Source organism: Dermacentor silvarum, chromosome 6, assembly GCF_013339745.2.
Source record: "Dermacentor silvarum isolate Dsil-2018 chromosome 6, BIME_Dsil_1.4, whole genome shotgun sequence".
NCBI lineage: Eukaryota > Metazoa > Arthropoda > Arachnida > Ixodida > Ixodidae > Dermacentor > Dermacentor silvarum.
The window spans coordinates 167,380,337-167,406,220 of record NC_051159.1 but is presented as its reverse complement, the minus strand read 5'-3'; the positions used below and the strand labels follow the sequence as shown (position 1 = coordinate 167,406,220).

Here is a 25,884-nt window from a genome sequence, read left to right as displayed (position 1 = left end):
CTCCTTACAATGTCGCAGAGCCCTCCTCCCACCAACAAACAAATGACAAGATACAGTGTGAAGAACGTGTGTTTGCATTCGCAGAAGCAACGCATGCAATGTAGTTGTCAGGCCGAAAAATTGGCCTTTTCGAAAAAAAAAAAACATTATAAAATATAGCTTCCGCAGGTTGCGGAATTTCTTTTATATAAATTCACATCCATGATAGGATACTCGATGATGCTTTACTGCACATGATATGATGACACGCATTTTTGTTGGTCTTCAAGGATAGTCTCCAAACGCAAGCTTGCTAGGATTAAGCATTATATTGACTGCATTGGCAGAAAACAGTTCAGCGAATGTTGCTCCACCATTTTTGCGTTTCGTATGGCTGTTCTAGTGCCCTCTTGTGCCATGTGTAATCGATACCAGCTGGCCGTCAGTGATAAGTTTAACTGCATGAATAATATTTTCCCGCTTCGTTCAAATGATCGCAATTAAGTGGTGAAGAAAGCACTACGCAATCATCGCGAATACTGTGGCAAACAAACTTAAAGCCATTCGCGTCATTGATGTGTTTTGTAACAAGTTATAACAGCCTGCATATGATGCTCGCAATGCAGCAACCTGGGGGCGAGATAACCAACGATTAAGTATATCTAAGAAGGCGCCCGTGAATATGGCGTGCATTTGTCACGATCATCATTAATCTCAGCATTGAAAAGGATTGCGGGTAACCTCATTACGCCATCGCAATTCAACCTAGAAGGCGGATCGAAGTCGCCCGTTGTTTATTGGGGAATAACTATCGAGAACTGCAATCGGCCATTTTGTGCGGCGTGTCCTAATTGTTACGTATAACCAAACAAACACAATGCGTGCTGCATGTGCCCTACGTTAGAAATATTGCGAAATATAGATTCAAGACCTTTTCATCCTTGTTTATTAAAAAAAAAGCGACTTGGTAGAGTTAGTTTACTGTTACGGATGAAGGTATTTGAAGTAGCCAAATACGCAAGGAGAGTACCACCACTTAAAAAAACGCTAGGATTCCGATTGCTTAATTGATTGATTGTGTTCAACGTTCTGAAACAACACTGGATTAGCTTTTGGAGACGCCGTTAGGGAGGTCTAGGAATAATTTTGACCTTCAGCATTCCTTACAGCGTGCCTTCAGCAATGTATAGGAGCGTCTTTTGCATTGCGACTACATCGTAACACAGGCACTGCGACCGTGAATCGTACCCGAGACGACGTGTTTAGAAGTAAAACGTGACGTAACCATTGAGTTACCGCGGCGAGTCGCTAGGACTTGACTTTGTTCGTCCTATACTCGCGTTCTCATCTCACCGGACTTTTCTCCTTGGAAATTGCCTCGCGCGGTCGTACGCGCGCGGGAAATACAAAAGACCAAGAACAAAAAATATAAAGAAAGAGTAAATGCCACAGGGGCGGGGGCTGGCGAGAGCGAGAGAAACCGAGCGTCCCGTTTTCGGCCGGCTTGTTGCCGCCGCGTCGAACCCAACCGCCGCTACCGCACGCCGGCGCCACCGGCGCCGACGCCAACGCGCCTGACCCGCGACTCGGGGCCGGGCTCTTCGGAACCCGCCACGACTTGGGCGTCCCGAGCGCGCCACACGCGCCGGAACCAGGGAGCGGAGAGCGTACTCGCGCGCCTTTTTTCTCCTTCGCTCCCCCGCCGGCCGCACTCCCCGTGCCGCTGCTGCCTGCCGTTTCGGGAGAAAAGGAACGCCGCCGCGGGAAGAGAGGCGAAACCGAAGCGGTGGCTGTGCGGCTTCGGGCGCGCGCGCGCTCTCCGACACACCCGCCGGGCTGTCCACAACGCGTGGGGCCCGCTCGGAGACGTCAGCTTCCGTGGCAGCGGAAAGAGTAAAAAGAAAACAAGCAGAGTGCTGTTTGTGCGCGTAATGATTGGGTCGGACTGCTGCGTCGGGACTGCCCGTCGGCGCGTGCCCACGTTGGGGGGATTTCTCTGCTGCTGGCTGCTGTGGATAACCGCCCTCGTCGAAGGTGAGTCATGACGCACGAGAGGGCAGCGTGGTCCGACGGGTGCTGCCGGGTAGTTTATTGTGCGTGTACTGGACAGCGTCTAGTCTGGTTCCCCCTCCTAGTTCATACTGTGCCAATGCGCGCAGATAATTTCACTGTTGACTTCCTAGTCGCGTAGACATGCTCTGCCACTTAACTGTTGCGCAAGCACATCTCTAGATACTGACCAAAAAAGTAAAGTGCACATCACTCCTCATCTCGCGCACAAACACTTCGCATCGGCATATACGTGAAGGGGACATTGATGTTTACGAGAGAGGCATATCTATGATCTAAGATTAAGAAAGGGCACTGGAATAACAGATCTGTCAGAATTAAGGTGCTTAAACTGCTCGGAACTCAGGAAAAAATTACTGAGACCTTCTAACATTTTGCACAAACCAATATTACAGTTACATAGTGTGGCACAAAATTACAAGGTCTGACAAGATGAGCAGTATTGCTGAAATTCAGTGCGTTTGTTTGGAGCAGAACCGGAGCAGCTGGAGATCTCCGGTAGATGCCTTGTTGGTGCAACACGCGTGATCGCCACGCACAATAAGAGACTCATGAAGATAATAGAATTCTATGTTTTACCCCTGATATATATCAAAGTGGCACAATAAACCTGCTGTAGACTTGGCTGATAACAACCATTAGATGGTGTCACCACACCGCCCCAGACGAGCTCACCACTTGAAGCAAGAGTGGCCTGAACAAAATAGTTAAATGGTCCTGTATATTAGAAGCACATCTACTACGTATGGATGATCAACTTGTACTCCGAGATACGCTATCAGAAGCGCAGTATTTTGCCCTACCCCTGCAAAGGCCTCGAGGTCATGCTTGCGTAAACAGAGACATTTTTATTACTGGAATTAATGTTTAGCTGCTGCTAACAAAATTACGGTGTCTGGGGCTGAAAGACCAGCGTCTAAAGCTTTCAAGGCGTAAGTGCTTTATCTACATCATCACTGCACATCGGGCGGTGAAAGGCTTTTGTATATTTCACTACACGTGCATTAGGTTTCTTTCAGTATTTCACTCATTTTACTAAGGCCTGTCAATTCATGGTGGTCTGTCCATACTTAGGAATCAGACAGGCGGTGTTTATGTCGCAATAGACGAAGAGAATGGAAAATTACATGTGCAGGATGCTCGGCATTTGTCTCACACCAGCACACGGTGGTGGTGTTCAATGGCAATATACAAATGATACAAATAGGAATTGGCATCCTAGTTTTGGAATAAGAACCTTTTCCGCATATTGCATAAATCACACTAGCAATGAGACAGACGCTCAGTCTTGAAACTACGCTACACGCAGAGTTAGTCAAGGATAACATATCATGTAACTTTTGAGTATGTGGTCAGTGTAGTAAGCATAAGCACCTCGTCAAGAAAAGAAAGCAATCGCTGCTGCTTGCACTCGAAGTATGATAGACATCTTAGTCCAGATATTTCTTTAACAAAGTTACTAAGCACATCCTGTGTTTTTTGCGAAAGTGTCCACGTTTATATACAGGGTATTTCAGCGAACGCTTTAAAACTTCTTTAAAGGTTGCCTGTGACAGATAGCACAATTCTAGTTGATGAGCTTGTCTACTCGAAGAGGTGGACATTACTTGCACAAAAAATTGAAATGCATAATCGACTAATTAACAAAAATTCACAAATTAAGTTTTACCTAACTGCTTTATGGCCCATATTGCAAGTTACAAATTCTAGCGGGTGAGACTGCAAGGCATCTCCACTTGAAAATAATTGCGTGGGGGACACCCTCTACAAGACATGCACCACCAAACTTTCGGTGAAAATTCACAGTCGTTACACTAACTTTAACAAAACGTCGTTTTATGCATTGAAGCACAACAGTAAGTGGAGCGCCAATGCATTTCTCCACAAAGTTCGAGAATTAATATCTCGAAACTGGTGTCATCCTGAGAATTCGTTCCATGTGGATCCGCCTTGCGAACTCCTCGGCTAGACTTTGTAAATTACAATATGGGCCATAAGTTAATTAGCTAAAACTTAATTAGCGAATTTTTAGTAATTAGTCGATTATGCATTTCAAGTGTTTTGTGCAAGTAATGTCCGCCTCTTTGTGTAGACCAGCTCATGAACTAGAATTGTGCGATCCGCCAAAGGCAACCTGCCAAAAGCAATCTGCCACAGGCAACCTGCCTACCCACAGGCAACAAAAATTTTCAAATTGTTAGAGCAGGAATTAAAAAAAGCAGAATTTAAATGTTTGTAGCTATGATGTTCTGGTATCTATATCAGAAGCGTAAGTGTGGTCAGATAGTAGCCCTTGCAACATGCACGTTTAAGAGGAAACGATAATGGTTTGCCGCTTGTAATTTCTCTGGCTTCAAAAACGGCTCACATTCATAGTTAAAAAATAATTATGGAGTTTTACGTGCCAAAACCACGATCTGGTTATGAGGCACGCCGCAATGGGGGGACTCCGGAATGATTTGGACCATCTGGGGTTCTTTAAGGTGCATCTAAATCTAAGTACACAGGTGTTTTCGCATTTCGCCCCCATCGAAATGAGGCCGCTGTGGCCGGGATTCAATCCCGTGACCTCGTGCTTAGCAGCCCAACACCACAGACATTACGCACTCAAGGTGGGCCCACACTCATAGTTTATTAACTGGGTGTGCTCTTTATTAAACATGCTCTCCTCTGTTCAACGGATGACGAGGGCTTTTAGTCTGTAGTTCTACAACCACGGTCTTAATTACTGGCTGCTTTGCAGCTTTGGTCCTGTTTACTGCAAGACATTTCCACACATAAATGATACTTCGGGTACGCTGCCATCGTTCGGTAACTTCCATAAGGGTTCGTCACATGGTCTTGAACCACCTTTTGTTTCTATTCATTTTATATCTGATTTACTTTTTTCCTTGTAACTTGTATGTTTTGGGCAGTTTATTTCACCTATAATTTCAGCTTCATTTTCTGGTTCTCAGATTTCCAGGCTCCTTTTTGTGCTACTCGTGAAACACTACAATGCGTTTAAATACTATTTCGTTCTCAGAACTTGTGCCTTTTCTCGTACCAAAAAATCGAAACACTATGAGGAATAAGAAGTTGCAGCTGCATTTTTGATGTGATTCCTGGGTGTGCTCAAGTGGCAAATAAAATTTGCACTGTATTCTTCAATGTTGCTGAAGTATATACCAAGCCTATTCCAATAAGTTTAAACTTTAACGCTAGCAGCAACTAGTAAAGGTAGCAACTCATTTATCACTTTGGTAACATTGCTGATGCCAAGCAGGTACTTTATTGTCGTCTACATGCAAAGAACAAGGGGCGCTGTTCATTGCGTATCATTTCCTAAACCGTTTGACTTCTTTAAATTTGTGGTTGCACCTGAAACAAGTGAGCTAAACTACGTTTACATTATCTCAAGACACTCTCACGATAAAACTCATTATTGAGCTTATATCTATATTTTGACATACAATTGGAATACCCCCGAGTTTAATTCTTACTCTCAGAACGCATGTGACGGTTCATAGTGTTCGTAGTCTTCAATGAAGTTAATTCAGAATACCGAGCCTTAATGTTGCTTGGTAACACTCAACATTTTTTTTATAAGAAACTAATATCACTTTGTTGTAACAATAATTAGATCCATTGAAACAGAGATGTTAAGGCATGAATACCGTTCAATTTTTCGAATATTTACATGCTAGACAATGAAGCCATAACTAGTAAAATATTTCTCAATACTGCAACCCCATTTATATAGTATGCAGTAACACCATTGGTCTAAGCTGAATTTCTCTCCGATGATCACAGTCACTTCTCCCGTAATTGTGAAATAGAACTTGTGGAAATGAATGGAAATGTAACACGAGTCATTAGGGGCTGTCTTCTTATGGCCATAATGTGGTGATGAAGACATGGTGTACGGTAATCTTGCGTATTAACACCCCTAACCATTCAACAGAGAACCTGTACGTGTTCACAACATTTACTTTCTACAATGCGAATACGGCACATAATTATGCATCTAGAAAGGCGGCCGTTAGCAGTTATTATTTTAGCAGCTGCAGTACAATCTTTTTATTATGCACACGATTTTCTATCCCTGTCGCACATGCGCAGCACATGTGCAATGTAGCCTCCCCATGTGTTAAACAGTTTAAGTGTGCAGACACAGATCCACAATCTGTTGCACATATACCTACAGAAAGGATGGCAATTTTAATAATTTACTACCGACTTTACACTCCTTCGTATTGCAGTAGCTACACGTTTAGTATGCCATTTGCAAATGAAGAAGACAGATGTGACGGAGTGTAGGTTCACCTATGCGGTGAACCTGCTTCGAGCATATATCGACGCAGCTGGACTGATTGCACATGAACAATTGCTTTTAGTCGTACCCGACTGCGGAAGCCCCCTAGCCAGTTCCCTAGCCCTTAACTAAACAGAAAAATGAAAACTCATTGTAGTTGGTTCAGAAAGCGCGTCATCAAAAATGGGGGATGAGCCGATAGTTAAGTACATGCGAGCCATCGGCCAGCCGTCTTCGCAAACGCTTCGCCAATCAAGCGTGTTCGGCGCTTTCGAAGCTGCCCGGGTCAGCAATATTTCGCCTCCGCAGTAGCCTTGCACGGGAACTCTGCTGCAGCTAACACAAGTGGAGCTACACTGCTCAAGCGAACGATCGAGTAAACCTGCTAGTCCGAGAGCGCCACTGGCGATTTCCCTCCGTATCTAATGATGAGCGGAACTGGAGGTAACGAACAACCAGGAAAGTTCTTCCCCGCAAGCTGGCTTTTCCTGCGACACCGAAGCATTAGAAGAAACCGCCTAGTGCACACCTTGTCGAATCCCGGAAGAAAGTTACGTCTGGAAAAGGGACGGTAAAGAAATAACGTCCAAGTTTTCGGCTTACTAGCCAAATATCGCCCAGCTTTCTGCCCTCTTTTCGCCTCACTCACTTGAGCATCTTTCCTTAGTGCAGTATCGACCGCGAACACGTTCGAAGAAGCGGCGACTCAGCCGTAAGCGTTGGCCATAGCTCCGCCAATGCGATTCGCACCTCGGTGAGCCGATAAGCCGTCTGACGCCGAGCCGAATTGAACTCCCGGCTAATTGAGCTCCCACGAGGGCTTCGCTGGTTGGGGAGGCGGCGAACCACAGGGCTTCGTTTGTTTGGGCTCCCCCCCGGCAAAACACAAAGAGTTCGCGGGTTTCCGCCACCAGCGGTTGTTTCTTCGCTTCTGCACGCTTCAGGCCACTTTGGCTACCGCACAATCAGCTATTAAACAAAAGAAAACAAAGAGATGTCAAATGGTTGCAAGCAAGCGTGAAAGTAGTCGACACAAGGCGGAGAATAATAGCACAAGATGGCGCTTGGCCTCATATCTATATATTTTCACAACAAAAATTCACTGAAGTGTATATCGCCAAGGAATTTCCTTTTTCAGTTCCTTATCTTTTGTTTTAAAAACATTACAAGCGATCGAACAACTTGGGCACAATGAGTCGTCTACAAGAGTTAAGTTAACCGAATGAATAAAATGAATATGCTTATACAGTTCATAATTGTAATCCACGAATTGTTTACTGCTCTTTGCATCTCAAGCCTCACGGCTAGTATTGCTCGTCGTGCACCGATGCGAATGCCTTTCTTCAGTCGCTGCTGCTCGAAAACAGTGAGCCATATTGCGCCTAACCATGTTCCTGCTATCCTACTACTGATTGATTCGAATTCTACGTGATACTGTTGGTTATTTTCATGCTTGTTTGCAAGTTTAAACACGCAGAGATTCAAAGTAATTGACTTCACCATGCTGGGAAAGTTGCTATTGCGAACGCGCTACAGCGAGCTCGCTGTGAGAGAAATAATTTTAGAGCAGCACAGACTACCGTATGGATGTAAAGCTTTTACAGTTGCAGCCCGGCTACATTAAAAAAAAACCCTAAATTTTTAACATTGTACAGGCGTACGCACTTTCCTCTAGAGTTCAAGCATCACGTTAACAAATATGTTTACGGCATTTGAAAGCAGCTGCCGAATTGGAAGAGTAGGTACATGCACAGAGAGGCGGCTTAATGCGCGGACAACAAAACAACACAGCCATAAGAGTGCTTGTTAAATCCAGCGGCTGCTGTTTTTTTCCCCACATTTTCATTGCTCGATATAGGTACTGCTGGGCCCTGCAGAGGGAATAGTGGACGCCAGAACAAAAATATTTTTCTTTTCTTTCATAATAAATATTTCACAGCTTTAAACAGTTTATCGTCATGAGCGGCAATGACTGCATAGTCGCAAGCAAGAACAAACAGTACTTAAAATTTTCTACCGTCATCATCCTTCGTTAAATGCACTCAGAGACTGATATCGATCCTCAGTGTGTACAGTACTTTTGCCACCAGCTACATGTGCGTCTAGCTCATCAAATCTCTTCATGCTCTTCTGCTAGAACACAGCGCCTTGCTCAAACTGACAGGAAAACCACTCGTCATTTCTGCGGGTGGGCAAGAGTTTCGCCTACAGCAAACTCAAATAGTGTCTGCGTTGGAGACAGACATTTTTACTGCGAAACGACATCGCAATACTGAGCGTTCCTAATTCTTAACAACATTTTGCACTCCGACGCTTGAGAGACTTTTAAACTGCGCTGATATTATTAATGTGTAAGCCGTGTAAATGATCTGTCAAAATCCAGAGGGCACTTTGCTCTTTGATTCCATTTGAGAAAAAGCATAAAAGGTAGTTTTAGCTTCTAAAAAATAAAAACAAACCAGTACAAGCTACCGCGCTTCTCGTTATTTTGGAAAGGCTTTGCGAACAGTGACAGAACATTTTCCCGAGAAGTTCCCCGTAGGAGTCTTGAATGAGATGGTGCTAAAGGTAGGCGGAGCGCACAGAAAACCAGAAATATAAACTAATAAGCCAGCTCTTTCTTGCTGTTTTCAGAAAAGGTAAGAATTGCGAAAGTTGTTTACGAAATATATATATATGCATGCTCGTGTCGGAGCAGATGGTATAGCTTACCTGAGTATCCCAGGTGTAAGAGCTTTTTTTTGTATAATATTTCAAATTTATTGAAGTATTCAGGAAACAGTAATTTCTACCGAAGCCTCTGAGCTTTATACGAAGAAAATAAACGTGCAAGAATCGTCAATTTCAGGTTTTTGAGTATTGAAAATATGTCTCCCACGAAATTCTGCGTAATACTGCGTAAGCTTCTTACAATGTTGCAATTGCAAAAAACGAAAATAGTAATAATAACAAGAGCTGACACGCAATTTTTTCTTATGCAGCAGATAATTCTCACTTATCACCACACATACATGAAAAGTGGGGGTCGTAGGTACATAGAGAGTTCTATTGATCAACAGTCCTTGACCTAGGGAAGCATCAGCTCGAAGGGAACGTTTCGACAAACAAAGCGAATTGTCTTCGCCACGATTGCGTTGTCCTGTCGAAGACAAGTTACATTGTCGAAACGTCAGCTTCGTGCTGGCGCTTCCCTTGTTCGCTGGCTGCTGCTGAAATATAGCATAAGTGAGCCACACGAAGTGCGAAATTATCAGTACGAGAAAAACCCGAATAAGCTAAAACAAAAACAACCAGCAAAAAATAAAATAATAAAAAATAGTACGGATATTTCACGTGCAAATAAAGAAAGTTAAATCTCAGGTGTGCGCTACGGAAATGTACATAAGCATATCTAAATCACAATGATTTATCATGCGCTGATTTGTAGGAAACGAGCCAGATTGGTCCACCAGTTTTGCCCTCGCAACGTCTCACAATGCGTGAGTATGATAAAATAGAAGAAAAAAAGAGAAGAAATAGTTGTCGATGTTAAGGACCACAGCATACGAATCTGGTGGACAAGCAAGAGCATGAATAGTAAACTGATTAACGCACGCGCAGTTAACCATACACGAGTTGTCCTACAGCGGTGACAGCAGTCGGAGCTGCACGGTGATAGTGCATGGTGATCATGGGGTAAGTCTCAGCAGATGTCTTTATTTGAGCTACGTGTTCGTTCTCGTGAAGACATTCATCGCACGCTGAATCTTATTGTCGCACGGTGACTACGTTGATGGGAGAATGCCATCTATAGGGCACTGCACAATTGAAGGAAACTGTGTGACACATACAGGAGTTCCCTAGATAATCCCGGCAAAGTGGGTGTCCTTTCACATGTTCCGTTTCCTTGTGCTATCTTGAGCGCAGTGAATATACAGAAAATTGCTGGTCTCGTATAAAAAACAGATTATCCATTGAATATCGGTTTCCGCTGTTGCATCACAGTAGGCTGAAGCATACATAGAGAGGGCGATTCGCCTTTGTTTTCGCCCTTTCACACCCGCCAGCGTTTTTCAAGTGGCCGTGGTTTGGGTTCCGACACCAACATTTGGGACCAAGCACCCTTAGAAACCGCCTGCGCGGCTCTGCACATCGTAATTTTATCTAATCACACGTAAGACGTCTTCAGGCGTGTTTTACAGCGATAGCTGTTATGGGCTCGCTCATGTGGTCGCTTTGATGTCCACCGGTGCCGCCGGTGTCTACCGCCGTCCATCACTGTAATCCCTAAAGCTTTAGAACGCAGCTCTTTTGCGACTAGACGACGCCCCGCGACCGATTGCGACTCGCGACCGGAAAGCTACTCAAGACGAACGATGTTCACACTGACAAATAGTGACCGACGAGTCGCTAGACCGAAATGTCTCGCGATATGCCGTTCACGCCTGCTTGCAATTTCATCGCCGCGTAAAATAAGCGTCAGCGTATACGGCCGTCCTGTTCCTTCGCATCAGATTGGATCAGCTGTTCTGTGACTGCGGTCGCGCGACTGAAAAATCGAGCAGCGAGCGACTGGCCCGAAACGGTCGCCTTTCGAGAAAAGCAACCGTTTGCGACTACTTGCGACTGGTCGCTTTGCGACTAACTTGGTCGCACGACCTCGCCTAATCGCAAATGTGAATGGGCCCTTAGGCGCCCGTTCCTGCGGCGAGCGAGGGTGAAAGAGGGAATGCGGAGGAGGAGGGGGCAGCGGAACCACGAGGCGGAAAGCGGAGGAGGAGGAGGGTATGGTGAAAGCGTGAGAAGAAGAGCATAGTGCGGCGAGGATGGCTACCAGATGGCGCCAGAGTAGCGCGCGTCGTCGGGGAGGTCTGCGGCGGTTGCTGTGAATCTCGCGCACGCGTCACCCACGCGCTGGCTCTCGCAATCTCCAGACTAGCGAGGCAGTCGCGCCACACTTCGCTCCTTTTTCAACGTGCCGCACGAGATAGATTATCCGCACCAACCAATATATTGCGAAATGAAAACACGGATAGAGCTGCGATCACATTTCGCATTAGGGGCTATCGTTCTCGTCGGTGAATTTTTTTTTTGCGAGAAAATTAGGAAGAAAGAAAACAAAACATCTCACTCTGCCGCAAGAATGCAAACTTACGTCGAACAGATAGGCAGTCCTGGATTTTATCTCTCAGACACTCTGCCGATGTTTGCACCAGTGGAGAATACCGATTCTGAAGAGCACGATCGCTCCAACAGCTGCCATGATTGGCTAACGCACGCTCAACATCCATGTACTGGATCGAGGTGGCGTCTGCACCTTTTTCGTGTTCTAGCACGTCGCCTTCCCAGTTGTTGTTGCTGTTGTTGTTTCCTATCACGCATTTGGCTCCTACGCACTATCGGGGATTGGCAAACAAATGGGTCGAATATTCCAATTTATATTGAGAAATAAATTTCAGTACTTCTATGGACTTCGCTATGTAGAACGTGAAATGATCTCTTAGAATTAAAATCAACAAGAGCAGATTGAATGAATAATAATTCATTTAAAAGAAAACAACGAAAGAAAAGAAAAGACACAGTTATAACAGGGTTGTATTTTATAGGAAATTATTGGTCAGCGGAGCAAACAACCCTGTGGCGGAATCTCAGTTGTGGAAGTGGTCCTAAATGTGGTTTTCTCCATCTACATGTAGTGATGAAGATTTAGCGCGTATGATTCGTCTTTATTTTTATATTATTATTATTATTATTATTATTATTATTATTATTATTATTATTATTATTATTATTATTATTATTATTATTATTATTATTATTATTCTATAGCGCTGGGCTTCTCATGTTTACTGGATAGCGGTGACGTCGTCCTGTTTTCTTCTATGTTAGCATGAGGGCTATTAATGGGATTGACCAAATATAAATTCCTTGTAGGTAAGATGAGGAAGTATAACCGAGTCTTTCTAGTTCATCCCCGGGAGGCGCAACATCCACAAAGAAATACTAATCGCACTTAGTTTACTTATTGAAAGGGAATTGCTCGCTTGCACCTGCGAAGGCTCACTTCAACAAACACCGCAAGAAACAGCCTAAGGCTTACTGCGCGTTATATTTTGCCAGCTTTCACGCCACTGCTTCGTGTTATACGGGCGGAACTGTATCTTTAAAAACATATATTATATATTGCCCTGTCGGTGGTTTAAGCTATGTTGACAAGTAGCAAAGGTAAGGTTTTTCAGGTTCGACAATATGTATCTTGGCATGGCTGACACTACGCTGGAACACTCATTGTTTGTACAATGTAGTCAAGAGCGATGCACGCTGCCGCTATGGTGGCTCAACTTTCTTCTTCTTTCCGGGGTTTTACGTGCCAAAACCAGTTCAGATTATGAGGCACGCCGTAGTGGAGGGCTGCGGATTAATTTTGACCACCTGGGATTCTTTAACGTGCACTACAACGCAAGCACACGGGCATTTTTGCATTTCGCCTCCATCGAAATGCGGCCGCCGCGATAGTGTGGCTCAACATGCGACCAGTTTCTTACTCCAGACGGACGTCAGCAAGATTCAACCAACCGAAGCACATTGTAAATACATATTTGCATGCCGCCCATTTGAAAGTGCAAGCCTTATAGAAGCCATTAATTGCGCTAATGTACATCGAGAAAGACCAGTGAAAACTGATGTGTTATTGGACGGGGTGCACCTTGCGCAAAAAAATAGATGGCAGATGATGAACGCTCTCATTATCGGTACAAGTACCACCGTGGAGCGTGCCATAACAACGAGACATTTGCAAAGCGGTATGCTGACTGATGCGGCGCCCTTGCCAGCGAAGTCACTATGCATACTGTGTAGACTATGTATACATTCACCCGCAGCAGTGGCTTAGCGGCTATGGTGTTGCGCTGCTAAGCACGAGGTCGTGGGATAAAATCCTGGCCGCGGCGGCCGCATTACGATGGGGGCGAAATGCAAAAACGCCTGTGTCCCATGCCCTGGTGGTTAAAATTAATCCGGAGTCCTCCACTATGGCGTGCTTCACAATCAGATTGTTGGTTTGGCATGTAAAACCTCAGGATTTAGTTCAGTTCAATTCATGTATAGATTACGCACCAGCAATATACCACGAAATTTTATTCTCTTGTCACCTAATCTTTCTCAATAATGCCCCATCCACATTTCATTTTCATTTGTCCTATCGACGAGCAAGCGGCGGTCGCCTCAAAATCCTTCAATCTTGCCCTCAAGCGCCGTAGAAGGCCAGCTATGATTCAGCGTACTCAAGCGCGGCGCCGTTGAAGAAAAAAAAAGGAAACTGTTTATGGAAAGGAAACTGTTTTATGGCCGGCAATTCGCAGCCTCGACGTGTCGGCGGTGGGAGAGATACGCGCCCCGCCGCCTGACTGCCGGACGCTCCTTCTTTCCGCGCAGGCGCGGGGCCCATTTGAAAACGAGCCGCCACCGACGGCATCAACAAGACGTCTGTGTGTTTGTGGGCCCCGTTGCCTGTTCGAGGCCCATGCTGCTCTTCACTTTGCCTCTTTTCCTCTTTCCTTTCCACTTATGTTCGCCTGTGTGCCTTTTGCAGGCCACCCTCAGAAATGCCGAGGAAATATAAAAGCAAAACGATAAGGGCTTTTCAAATGTATCGCTGAAGAGCAGCTCATTCTGACTGCGAAAAATCAATGTCCCCGTGCTGGTGCCCTCGGGCACTGCCAGCGTCCACAATGCTAGCCTGTTCGCTGTCGTTTGACTCGCGTCGAAATTGTCAATGCAATGTGCTGGCGTACAGTCTGATAACGGTGTGTTTGTGTGTTGGTTTGCCGCACTACATCGCCACCCACGCTATAAAAACGATAAGTGATAATGTATTTAGCGGGCGCATGTGTCGATCTTAAATATATGTTTCCGCCTGTTCAGTGGAACGCAAGATGTGGCAAACGTGACACCAAGGATTCTGCCGGCCCTTGCCTTGAAACCACGCCTATTATTCTTCTTGCAACCTTGCCAGTCTTAGGCTGCGGAAAGACTGGGATTTCATTTGCGCGCTGCTTGTTCTTCATTTGAGATGGCAAGCTTATATACGGTATATGCACATAAGAAATAAAGTATAAATCCTTTGTAAGCTTCTAAATCAACCACTTGAATAATTTCGTATAAAATTTACATACACCCACCTGCGCAATAAAATGGACAAATAAGTTGCCTCTGGAACGTTCGCAGTTGACGTGAAAATTTCATCGAAACAACTGAATACAAATTCAAATCGGAACACTTGAATTAAAAATGAAGCCGTCCGATGACTGTCGGTTGATAGCTGCAGAATATGAGCTGCGTTTGTTGCTCCGATGCACTAGTATATATAGACAACCTTATGCAAAGCAAACAGAGATCTTCAGTTACATCCACCTGCCCGTAAAGTTCGGTAAAAGTGTTTACTGCACAATAAAATAAAGACAAATGCATCATCAGGCAGCCAAACGGTGGAAACAGACTTTGCGAGAATCCGCCGGCTTACTGCGGTATCATTGCCAGGATACACTCGCATTCTCTCTAGAACTTCTCTGAATGCTTTAGTGCTTTCCATTGAAGTGCCATTTCGGTTCAATTAAGCAATATTTTACCGCTGCGCATTAAATGCAACCATTCGCAACGACACCTTTACTTTGCATAATAACGCCTATAAGGAGTATTTTAAAAATTATCTGCACTTTTGTGTTCGGTCACAGACGACTCTGGGACGGTATTTCCAAATCAGCTCCGAGTTTTAGGTACCGTATTGTCTTGACTTCAATTTGCGTGAAAGTCTTGGTATTTTTTCAGCACGTAAAACTTCCACTATCATTTTTCAGGCTTATGCTTCCGAATATGTGGGTCAAATGGGCGTTACAAACTACCTTTCCACAAAGATGTAGAGAGGACAACTCCGAGGGAAAAGAGGATCTTAACTCCACGTGGTGCATGCCGGAAAGTTTCATTAGTAAGTTCACACGGGCAAGGCGTACGAGAACCCACAGTGCGTGTGTGACATTGGAGGACATCGCAGGTTTCGGCACTGTCTTCAACACAGTGGAGTCTGTCTTCAACACACACACACACACACACACACACACACACACACACACACACACACACACACGCACACGCACACGCACACACACACACACACACACACACACACACACACACACACACACACACACACACACACACACACACACACTGTGTATTGCTTTTCTCTAAAAATCTCAAAAGCAGCGACATGAATTGAATAATAGAACAGATCTTGCATGTCCATTCTGTTTTGCTTCTTGCAATACGAAACTTGCAAAATACTACGAAAGCTTTCACTAAAAGCTTTTTGCTTTCACCACAGTGATACTATGTAGACGTGGAAACCAAAATCGAACGCTATATCAAACCCTTCCGTACTTGTTCTCATACAAGTGCGAAACCTCCACCCTCCACCAGAAAGTTGTCCGCAGGTTATATATACCAGTTCGTAGTGTACTTTAACGAGCAATAACAATTGGTTTACAGTACAATGATCAGTCCCCTTGAAGGCGTACCAGGTTCTAGCGGTGACAAGGTGAGGTGTATTCTGCATGGTGCTGATAATTTGCGCGTAGCCGCACTGTGGCGTCTAAAAACAATAGACTGGTAACACGGCACAAATCGGCTCTTCGTTGTAAAGGTGTGTGTGCTCAGAGATTTGAATTCATGTTAAACACGAGCTTCAATTATAAACTGGGCAACGATGACATGAGAGTCAGCAGTACAAGGTGCACAGCGCGGAGGCAAGACGGACCTCCAGTGCCAGCCAGCGAGATGGTAGCAGAGGTGAGAGGTTGCCCCGCGGAGGACTTGCAATTCGAGACGGTGAAGAGATTACGCGGCTCAAATGCCGATTTTCTTTGCCCGACACAATGAGGCGTGCTGCAGCGGGAGGGTACGAAGCTATTTCAAAAGACACGCTGAGCTTCTAAACGCCCCATCCTTATAATAAGAGTTTACAGCAGGAGCCTGGCCTCCGTGATTACGGCAGAACGAACATGTTTAGCGAGAAGCAGAGAAATGTAATTTCATGTACATGGACACACAAAAGGAAGACTCGTAGGATTAAGCTTCGGATGAGGAAATTTGAGCCTCTTCATGCACATAAGGCCTGCAGCACTTCAGCGAACCCATGCAAGGAATTTCAACTCGACCCGTCGCGTGGCGAAAATTCGAAGTTTTTCTCACGTGCTAAAAGCGTGCGCAAAGCGTAGATGAGTGCATGCACGTTATTTTTGTGTAGTACAGATTGCTTTTTATGCCGGCTGAGCATTATTTTCACGTAATTACAAAGCTAATTAACCTAGAAAAATGACACAATTTCTGTATAATCACCGCCTCTCACCCAGCAGGTAGATGACTCATACACATTAACATAAATTATCATCATCGCCATCACATGAAGTCATTATTGGGACTCTGAATATTTGACGCTACTTGCTGAAACTTCAATACGTCGCGGTATGAGACGAGACACAAACGACGGAAAAGCAACAAAGGAAGAAAGAAAAACAGCATTTATACACCGTGTTTTACTCAGACGTAGCTTTCATAGTTCTTCAGAAGAGAAAGCTATCAACGAGTTCATTGCTTAAGTCCTTGCAGCAGAGTTCGCGAATATATTCGAAGCTTCCCATCACCTTCCCCTCGAGTGCTGAGTCATTGTCTGTGCCTTGGCCGGTAACCCGCGGAGCCAACGTGGTCAACGCTATTCCGATTTTACAGTATTTACTTGTGTCTCGCAGAATGCAACAAAATGTTTCGCCGGCAGTCTGCAAAGTTGAGTAGACACGCTATAGCGTGGCTAATCCCTTCGCAATAACATATTTATCATTGAGCCAAATGAGACCCACTATAGGTGGAAGTTGTAGTTTTTATGTAGCAAATGCTTAAATAAAGGCTATGGATCATTATAAATTATGCTCACGCCATGAAAAAATGAATGTAGTAGTATTTATAGAAGCAAATAATTAATTCCTGATTATACTAATCATCATCATCAATATTTAAGCGATTTGGTGGTACACCTTAAGCATTGTGTACCTTGAGGCTTACAGGTTGACAATACCACCTGATTTTAATTGCGTTGTCTTTTGAGCTGAAATGAGAACTCACCGCAAGACAGCGTAACAAGAATGAGCGCTTAATGACACGTTAAACTTACGTTGGCCCGCAGCACAAACTTGTTTTTCTAATGTCTCCAAGAATAGCAAGAGTGGAACAGGACAACGTAGAAACCTGCACCCTAGTTATACAGAATACAGCGCGACCCATCAGTGGGTATTCAAATGACGAATGGAAAGACAACAAAATACAAAACGGCGACAAGTGTGTTACTCAAGTGAATATAGGTTCTCAACAATGCTGCCGGAATTTGGTTCCTTTGACTTGTCCTTATACCCTTATGCGTTTTACCACGGGTCAAGAACACCCAGTATTACCCAGTGACCAAATCGCTCCTCAGCTTGTCATTCGCGGGACAGCAAGGTAACGATAAACGTTCACTACCAGCTAAAAGTGAACAGTGATGACGTCGTTCTAGAAGCTGGTCGCAATGTAGTAGATTTATTTTTTAAAGCCGTTCATGCCGAAACTAGAAGCGGCAACGCGTATACGCTTCAAGACGGGATAACATTAAAAAAAATAAAAGGGTGCTAGCTGTACGTTAAAACAGCGTGTCAGGGAAAACAGGCGGAAAAGAGAGCGCGGAAAAGGCATAGTGACCCGTTGGTATAGCGCACTCAGGATGATGAATGGTGGGGCGGTCACATCGTCGCTGACTCACTCCCCCTCGGAGGCATTGATCACTTGTTGGCTCGGGCCCGCGCAATAATTCCTCCGCGTTCACCGTAGCCGTGTTCAAGGCGGCAGTTGCACTTCGCGAGGGGAGAGACGCTTCCTCGTTTTCCCAAATCGCCGCATGGGAAAAGGCGCGTGGAGCCCGGCTACTTTTAAAGAAAAAGAAGGAAAGAAAAGAAAATTAGACCTGGGGGGTGCAGTGATGGAAAAGGAAGGCGGTAGTCCCTCGTGACTTGATTTGCATTGGAAACTGGGCTTTCTGCCTCTTTATTTGCTACGGCCGTTTTCCCCAGCGCCACGTCCGGTGCTCCATGTTTTGACCCGGAGCAGGCACAGCTCGCTAGTACACATCGGCTGAGACAGTTTTCAGTCAAGCTTAAAATTCATTCCGAATCCCTAGTTTTCTGCTGCCGTCGGCTTACTCTTTGTCCTGATCTCTCTCGTATGTGTTTATTTTTTTCTTTTTGTTGTCTAGCTGATGCAATGTGTATTCTTTCCTGATACTTTCGGGCCATTTTTTATGCGAGTGTCCTTTTCTTTTTTTTTTTCGTTTTTGAGTAGGCTTGTTCCTGTTTTAGTATTTACCGCTATCGTGAGAGACTGGAAGCGCTGTATTGAGCTGCATTGACTAACATTGGCAACTAGGATAATTACGAAGCCGTCAAGAATTCTGTATTCACTGATATAAAGTATATCAGGAGCTTTCATATGAATTTATTCTGCTTATATCTACATATTTACCTTCCTAATAATAACCTACGTATGTTGTGATTATTTTGCAGCTACTATGCTTTCATGGCAGTAGATAAGACTGTAGTTGCTATTTTTTCCCCTTAGTGTAATCTTTGTATGCAGTTTTAGTGACCAAATATTTCAATATATAAAAATTATAGCCACTACACTTTTGTTTTTTTTGCGGCCATACACTTCATAGTTGCTCAATGAACAGGTGATATTTCCACTAGCGAGAAAGTTTATAATTGTATACCATCATAAAATTAGTTTCGGCGGCTACGTCAATTAATTATACTAGGCTATTGGTTTGGGATATATGAAGGGTAACAGAGACCCCACCGGACATCTGCCAGTCGCAAGCTTAGCATAACCTGCATTTAAAAAAGCTGATTTTGCAGCGTCATTTCACGGCAGATCCCTTCCGTTTCTTTGATCGGCGACCCTCTGCGCTGTCAGTCTCCACAGCGTCATGGTTGGGCTGTCTTGAGGGATGCGCCTAGCGCAACAAAAGTTATAAATAAATAATAATACTAATATAAAAAAAAAGATCTGAAGCCTAGCCGTGAAATCTCGCCGTGTCCCCTAGCGGGGAGTGCATGAAAAATGTATAGGGGAACCGGAATGAAAGATGAGCACGAGATGCTTTAGAATTTCTTTTCTTTCAACCTAGGGACTAAGCCTTAACCGGGCTCAAGTCGGCGCAGAATCTGCTCAAGCACCAGCATCCGCCTACACTGTTTAGTTCGTTGGGGAAAGGAAATAGGAGGGTGGGAGGGGGGGGGGGTAGTGAGGTCCTTGCTGCAGACCCATCGTAGCAATGCAAACAGCATCATCCCGTTGTTCTGCTTCAGCGACGTGTTTTCAATGTCCGAGCGAACACCGGAAAAGCCGCGGAGATGTTGCAACAAAACCATCATTTCATCCCACGAAGGACAGTGTCTCAAGAGCAATGTCACTCTGGGTCCATGTCGCTGTCCAGTAAGGAGACACAGGAAGCACGGAAGAAATGAAGAGTACGTAATCGCAATTTTTTGTACTGCCTTTATAAAGAGTCCGCAACAAATTCGTGTAGCCTTTTTTGGGGGATAGTTTTTAGTTTGGAACACAATCTTCTTTTCTTTTTTTTTACCCCTTGGGATTTCGATCCCTGCAGCCGACGGCGTAATCAACGGTCACGTTATATTTGTTCAATTGCTGTAGACATTGTGAGAACGCTGAAAGTAGTATCTGGTCATCAGGAAGCCGTCACCCGGTAAATATAAAAATGACAAAATGCACGCGTTTCCTTGAGGTGCACTCATGACACTTCCGCAATCGACTTTAGTTATGTGGCGTGTTCTTTTCTGTTTACAAGGTAAAAAACAAAGCTGGGCTTATCTTCTCACAACCCTGAGCTCTGAAGTAAATCCTGTATCAGTACTCCGACACTTTCAAAATATACGGAAGATTCAGCAAGACTATCTCTCATTAAATCCATGACCCGGAGTGATAAGCAGCCTCGGAAGTCGAGGCCGATGTTTAGCATTTTTACTTCGACAATAACTCGTCCCACAGGCTCTGTTACTCTTGCAGTGAACCATACTTTTAGAATGTTTTTTTTGTTCCACGTCACTTCCGCGAATTTCTTTCTTAATTTTTTTCATAATGCACGAAGGCAACGTTATTGTTGTTCCGACTCACGAAACACATTGCAACTAGATACGAGGATACTAGAATAATCTTGTGTACCCGCCGTGGTTGCTCAGTGGCTATGGTGTTGGGCTGCTGAGCACGAGGTCGCGGGATCGAATCCCGGCCACGGCGGCCGCATTTCGATGGGGGCGAAATGCGAAAACACCCGTGTACTTAGATTTAGGCGCACGTTAAAGAACCCCAGGTGGTCCAAATTTCCGGAGTCCCCCACTACGGCGTGCCTCATAATCAGAACTGTTTTTGGCACGTAGAAACTCATAATTTGATTTTTTTAATAGTCTTGTGTGAAAAACAGACATAAAGTGGGGACGAGAATTGCCTTTGTAGCATAGTGCATATTACCTATTGCGCAAAGTTTGTGGTCTCTTTTCTGCTTATAGCAAGACGTATGTTCGGATCGAGATTAAAAAAAAGACATGGGCGCTGTGACACTCTTAAGGCGAAGTATCTAGTACCACCATTATAACCATTGTACGTGTAGAGTGACGCCGATTTCCCCTAATATTTTTATTCTAGCAGTTAGATCAACAAATATACAATAAATAAACGATATGGCGAAACAGCTTGCACACAGGAATAACAGGCGTGTATTTCGTATCTATTCGATTTATTTAAGTGCTATCAGGAACTCTCTGGCGTTAGAGAGAGAAGCGCTTATATAGTATAGTTTTTATAAAAAGGAAATACCAATAGCTAAGAGGCTCGAACCAGATGTACATATCTGGAGAAGCGTCAATGAATGAATTGTCAATGTATAGTTTGAGGGATCAATTCTGTTTAATTTTATTACCGATACAGCAGTTAAAATGCTCAGGCATTCCTTCCTGAGACATGTGCGCTTCCAAAATAGTTCTACAATGCTCGCGGACAAGCGAATCCTATCAAAGGTCGCTTAGATCTCGCATGTCATAATACTAATTGATTAATAATTTGTAACTTATCCCAAAACGCATTTTTCAAGTGACCTAGAAAAAACTTCAGTCGAATATAAAAGTTATCCCCCCATTACGAGAGCATAGGTGTTTCTAGTTTAGCAAGCCCATGTTTCGTTTGTATGACACGAAATAGGACGATTACTTAAAGTGCTCATTTGACTTCATCTTCTCACAGAAGATTAGAACAAGTACGGTGTCCTTGCGCTCATCAAAAAGATAAAAATGCTTGATTCATGATATGTTCTCTGAGGGTTACAATAAAAGAGACTCTAGCACATGGAATGAACGCCACATAACACATATGTGCTCGAAAGACTCAATGTCACTAAGACGAGCGGCAAAATAAAGTTACAAAATTATTCTTTTCATCCCTACTTGTCGCACTTTGTCACACAAGATTAAGTAAAATGGCAAACGCGAACTTTGTTTCTTGTTCAATTTATGCAGAAACCATCGAAAATGATTAATTAAGGAAGGGGGTTGTCGAGGCCACTGTCGACGGGCGTACACAACATTAATTTGCCTCAGACGATGTTCTCTTCCTTCAGCACTCCGCACAGCAACGGACGCGAGAAGTCATAAATCGTTCCTTCCCACTTGGTGCTGAACCATGATACCTCACACGGTATTGTTGGCTTTGTACCAGGAAGGATGGCTAAGTGCTTCGGTGTCTGCTTCAGTAAATAGAAGGTTCCTGCAAATACCACCAAAGCGTGTCGAGAAAGCACTTCAATGCTATACGCTTTGCAAAGTACTGCACACTGCCCGTAAGAAGTCCAATTGGTCCGCCACACTCAGTGATAAACCACGTGACCTTTGCAGGCGCTTCCATTTGGGGAGAGAGAGCGCAGCGGAGAAAAAGGAATCCGTTGTCTCAGCACCACGCGAAGTGACGCGCGGAAAGACGAAAGGAGGAACCCCAGTTTCCCTCTTCGTGGTGACGTCGTTCGGCCAGATTAGGTCAGATTCGGAATACTGTCATGGTAGCCAAAGAAACTTATGGGCTTTAAAATGCAGCTGTCATTCTTAACACTGTACTTGTAAAGGTATAGCCCAACGCCGTACAGTAGCCCGAATCTGAAGAGGAAAAAGTAAAAGAGGCTACCAATGAAAAAAAAAAAAACGAAAAAAAGGAATAAAAAAAGCCTTATGCGTATTCTACGCAATGCGGGAACGAATGTTATGAGAACCATTTTGCAGGCAACTAACTATCCAACATGATATGGGGTCCTGTATACGTTGACAGATCAACCAAGATGTAAGGCAAGTAATTTGTGTGCGCGTGCGGGCGTGCGTGCGCGCGCGTGCATGTTACAGAGAGGAGTGGTGGAAGTTCGCGCATTCTCACTTTTATTAGCAACTTGTTGCCAGGCGACGTGGCGCAGACGAAAAAAGGCTGTAAGGTTTGAAATTATTCACTCTGTTCTATTTCTGCTTCTGCGGTCTAATGGAAGCTGGCCGCTCGCACATACTCTCTCTTTTTAACGCAGATAGTTGCTATGCGGCGGGAGACACACCTAAATCATGCCAAGGCGCTAGTTGGCGCCGGAAAGAGAGAAGTGCACTCATGCATACGTCGCCTAATTGACGTGGTGGTCCGCGCCGATTATTCCAGAGACGCATTTTTCAAGGAACGCGTTCCTTTAACGTTGCATTTCATTAAATTGCTGTGCAGATAAAGCATATTTATGAGAAAAAATTACTTTCGACTGGACCCCAACATGATGAGGTGCTTATCCTTACTATCCTTAAGCACGATGTGCATTCTGATGAAATCCTTTCCACTGAAAGTGTACGGACGGTTCACGTTCACGGTTTTATGCATCTGACTTTCAGTGTGCCCACCATCTTAAACAATGCACGTATGGTGACTGTTGTATTATGTGACTGTGTCTGTCATTTGTGTCACTGTAGTTTGCTAATTGTGATGGAAAAACAAAGTTCAATTGCACCATCGGGCACGATTATTTTTTCATTTGAAAGAACCAAAAACGAGGCTCGATAAGTATCGAACATAACAAAAAGAGCCTGGTATGAAGAAAGGAATGCTTTAAGTTAAAAGCAAGTGTGCATTGAGTGAATATAATGAGGTGGTGTAGGGAGTCATGTTCCTCCTCTGTTAAAAATCGATTGCGTCTAGTGCATAGTACTTGCCGATAAACAATGTCACCAGTAACTATGGATGTTAGTAATTTGAATTTTCTCATTTTTTAAAACCAAATTCAAAATTATTAAATGTTGAATTTGGTTTCAGACCGTAGAAAAAAAGTTATGCGGATCCCACGCACTGTGAAAATCGATTTAAGCGAAACTCTCTGTGCTGTTCAATTTGAGTGATGATAATTAGCGGTGATGTTGACGGCGAATGCTTATTTTCTTGAGCGTTTAGTCGAAAACGAGAGTGGCGAGTTGCTGTTAAGCGTTACCTTGCGTGCACCACGGCTGTTTGCCTGCGTAGTGCACAGAACACACGGTGAGAAGTGTTGCCTTGGGGCGTTATTGTGCGCCGTTGTTCATAATTGCTGAAAGGGTTGAGCATTATCATTGCCTCGCATGGCACATCGCATCGTGGCAGAAGCGTTAAACTTTAATTGGATTATGGGGCTGTATGTGCCAAAGCCACAAGGGGAATATGAGACGCGCCGTAGTGGCGGACTCCGGATTAATTTTGACACCCTGGTGTTCTTTAACGTGCACCTAAATCTAAGTACACGATCGCTTTTATATTTCAACGCCGTCGAAATGCGGTTGCCGCGGTTGGGATCAAACCCGCGACCTCGAGCATTGCCATGACCGCAAAGCTACCGCGGCGGTCAAATAAGTGTTCATTTGACGTGCGACCGCTTCCGCAGTGTCGCCAAGACGCTACGGTGCTTTATTGCGGCTTTGCGTCTGCGCGCCGTGCGTCAGCTGTCCGCTTGATAAATTTGCATGATGTTTTTTTTCTTTAAGTTTTGATGTTTACGTCCCGTACCGTACCTTAAACTTAAATTTATTCAGTTTGACCGCAAATGCTGTCGTTGCTAGTAATAGAGTTTCCTCGCCTTCTCAGGTCCCCCTTTCCCTCTTACCTCATGTATGAGAACTGCGAGCGAAGAGTGGCAAGGCTGTCGCTCACTCGTTTCGTGACTGCGTCCGTTCTACCCATTCTCTACCTCCTCTCTACCATTCTATATGCCTTCCCTCTGGACTGTTGCACCTACGAGTAGTATAAAAGTAAGCGCTGCAGTTTCTGCAATGCATTTACGGGGGATCACGGATAGTTACAGCTGTGAAGAGGGTAATGTGGCGACTCCCAGAGAACTCCAGAAGGCATTCTGCACATGCGACGCGATGGAAAGTTCCAAACCGGTTTCTCGCGTCGCTTTTCCTCTTTGCCACGCTCTGAACCACCTCACGACACGGAGTGCAAGACAGCGACAGCAGCAAAGTTGAAGAAAGAGGAAAAGAAAGCATTGCTTTAAAACAGTCATATAGAGAAAAACGGGATTAACCTTGACGAGGCTCGGGCAAATGTGCAATTATGTCCGATTTCTCAGCAAATTTGTGGCATTTGTCAATGCCCCAAAACGCTTGTAGACGCGGCGAGTCGTTTCCTCGTCTGAACTTTGGTCGTTCAACGCTTTCGCGACAAATGTTTTTGCAATGACTTGGACGCATCACTTGACCGCGCGCGCACTCCTTGTAGAATCTAGAACGCTGCCTGGCAGATGTCGCAATGATGGCGATTTTAGCACTATATAAATGACGTTTCTGCGCAGCATGGCGTAACAATCAGCCGCGTAACATATTCTCCCAATGACATGCCGATATCCGCTCAACAGACGAGAAGGGAGAATGACCCTTCTGTGTTGCTATTTTTGCTTCGTTGGTAGTGACGAGGAATAAAAAAACTAATATCTAACCAAGTATACAATTTGATATCGTAGTGACAGGTTTCTTCTATATAATATTTTAAGCATCACATATTTTAAGAATGCATGGGTTTATTTCCCGATCTTTCTATTTCTTTGCAGCTTGAATACAGACAGCTAAAAATGTCTTACATCATGATCAGAGCACTTACAATACCACAATGAATGAATGAATGAACCATTCAATCAATCAATCAATCAATCAATCAATCAATCAATCAATCAATCAAATGAGGCATAGGCTATCTTGTGGGTTCACAATGTGGCATTAGCGTGAATTTAAGGTTAAGTAAAATTTATTGTTCTTTAACCCTAAGCTAAAATTTCTCATTCAGAAATCAAGCACTACTGTTTGTTTACAGATGTAAATTTTTCTCCCTGTACTAAGTTCTTAGTGCAACAGCAACTGAGATAAGGCTGGTCATTGCAA

General features: G+C 44.3%; 1 protein-coding gene across 1 annotated transcript in view; it reads left to right on the top strand.

The window, feature by feature from the left end:
- Positions 1–1,600: 1,600 nt before the first annotated feature.
- LOC119456354 (uncharacterized) overlaps positions 1,601–25,884 on the top strand; it is a 90,463-nt gene continuing 66,179 nt past the window's right edge. The window contains exon 1 of the mRNA XM_037718067.2: positions 1,601–2,013. Coding sequence (XP_037573995.1) covers positions 1,911–2,013 — 103 coding nt within the window. The 5' untranslated portion in view covers positions 1,601–1,910. The remainder of the gene's footprint in view (positions 2,014–25,884) is intronic.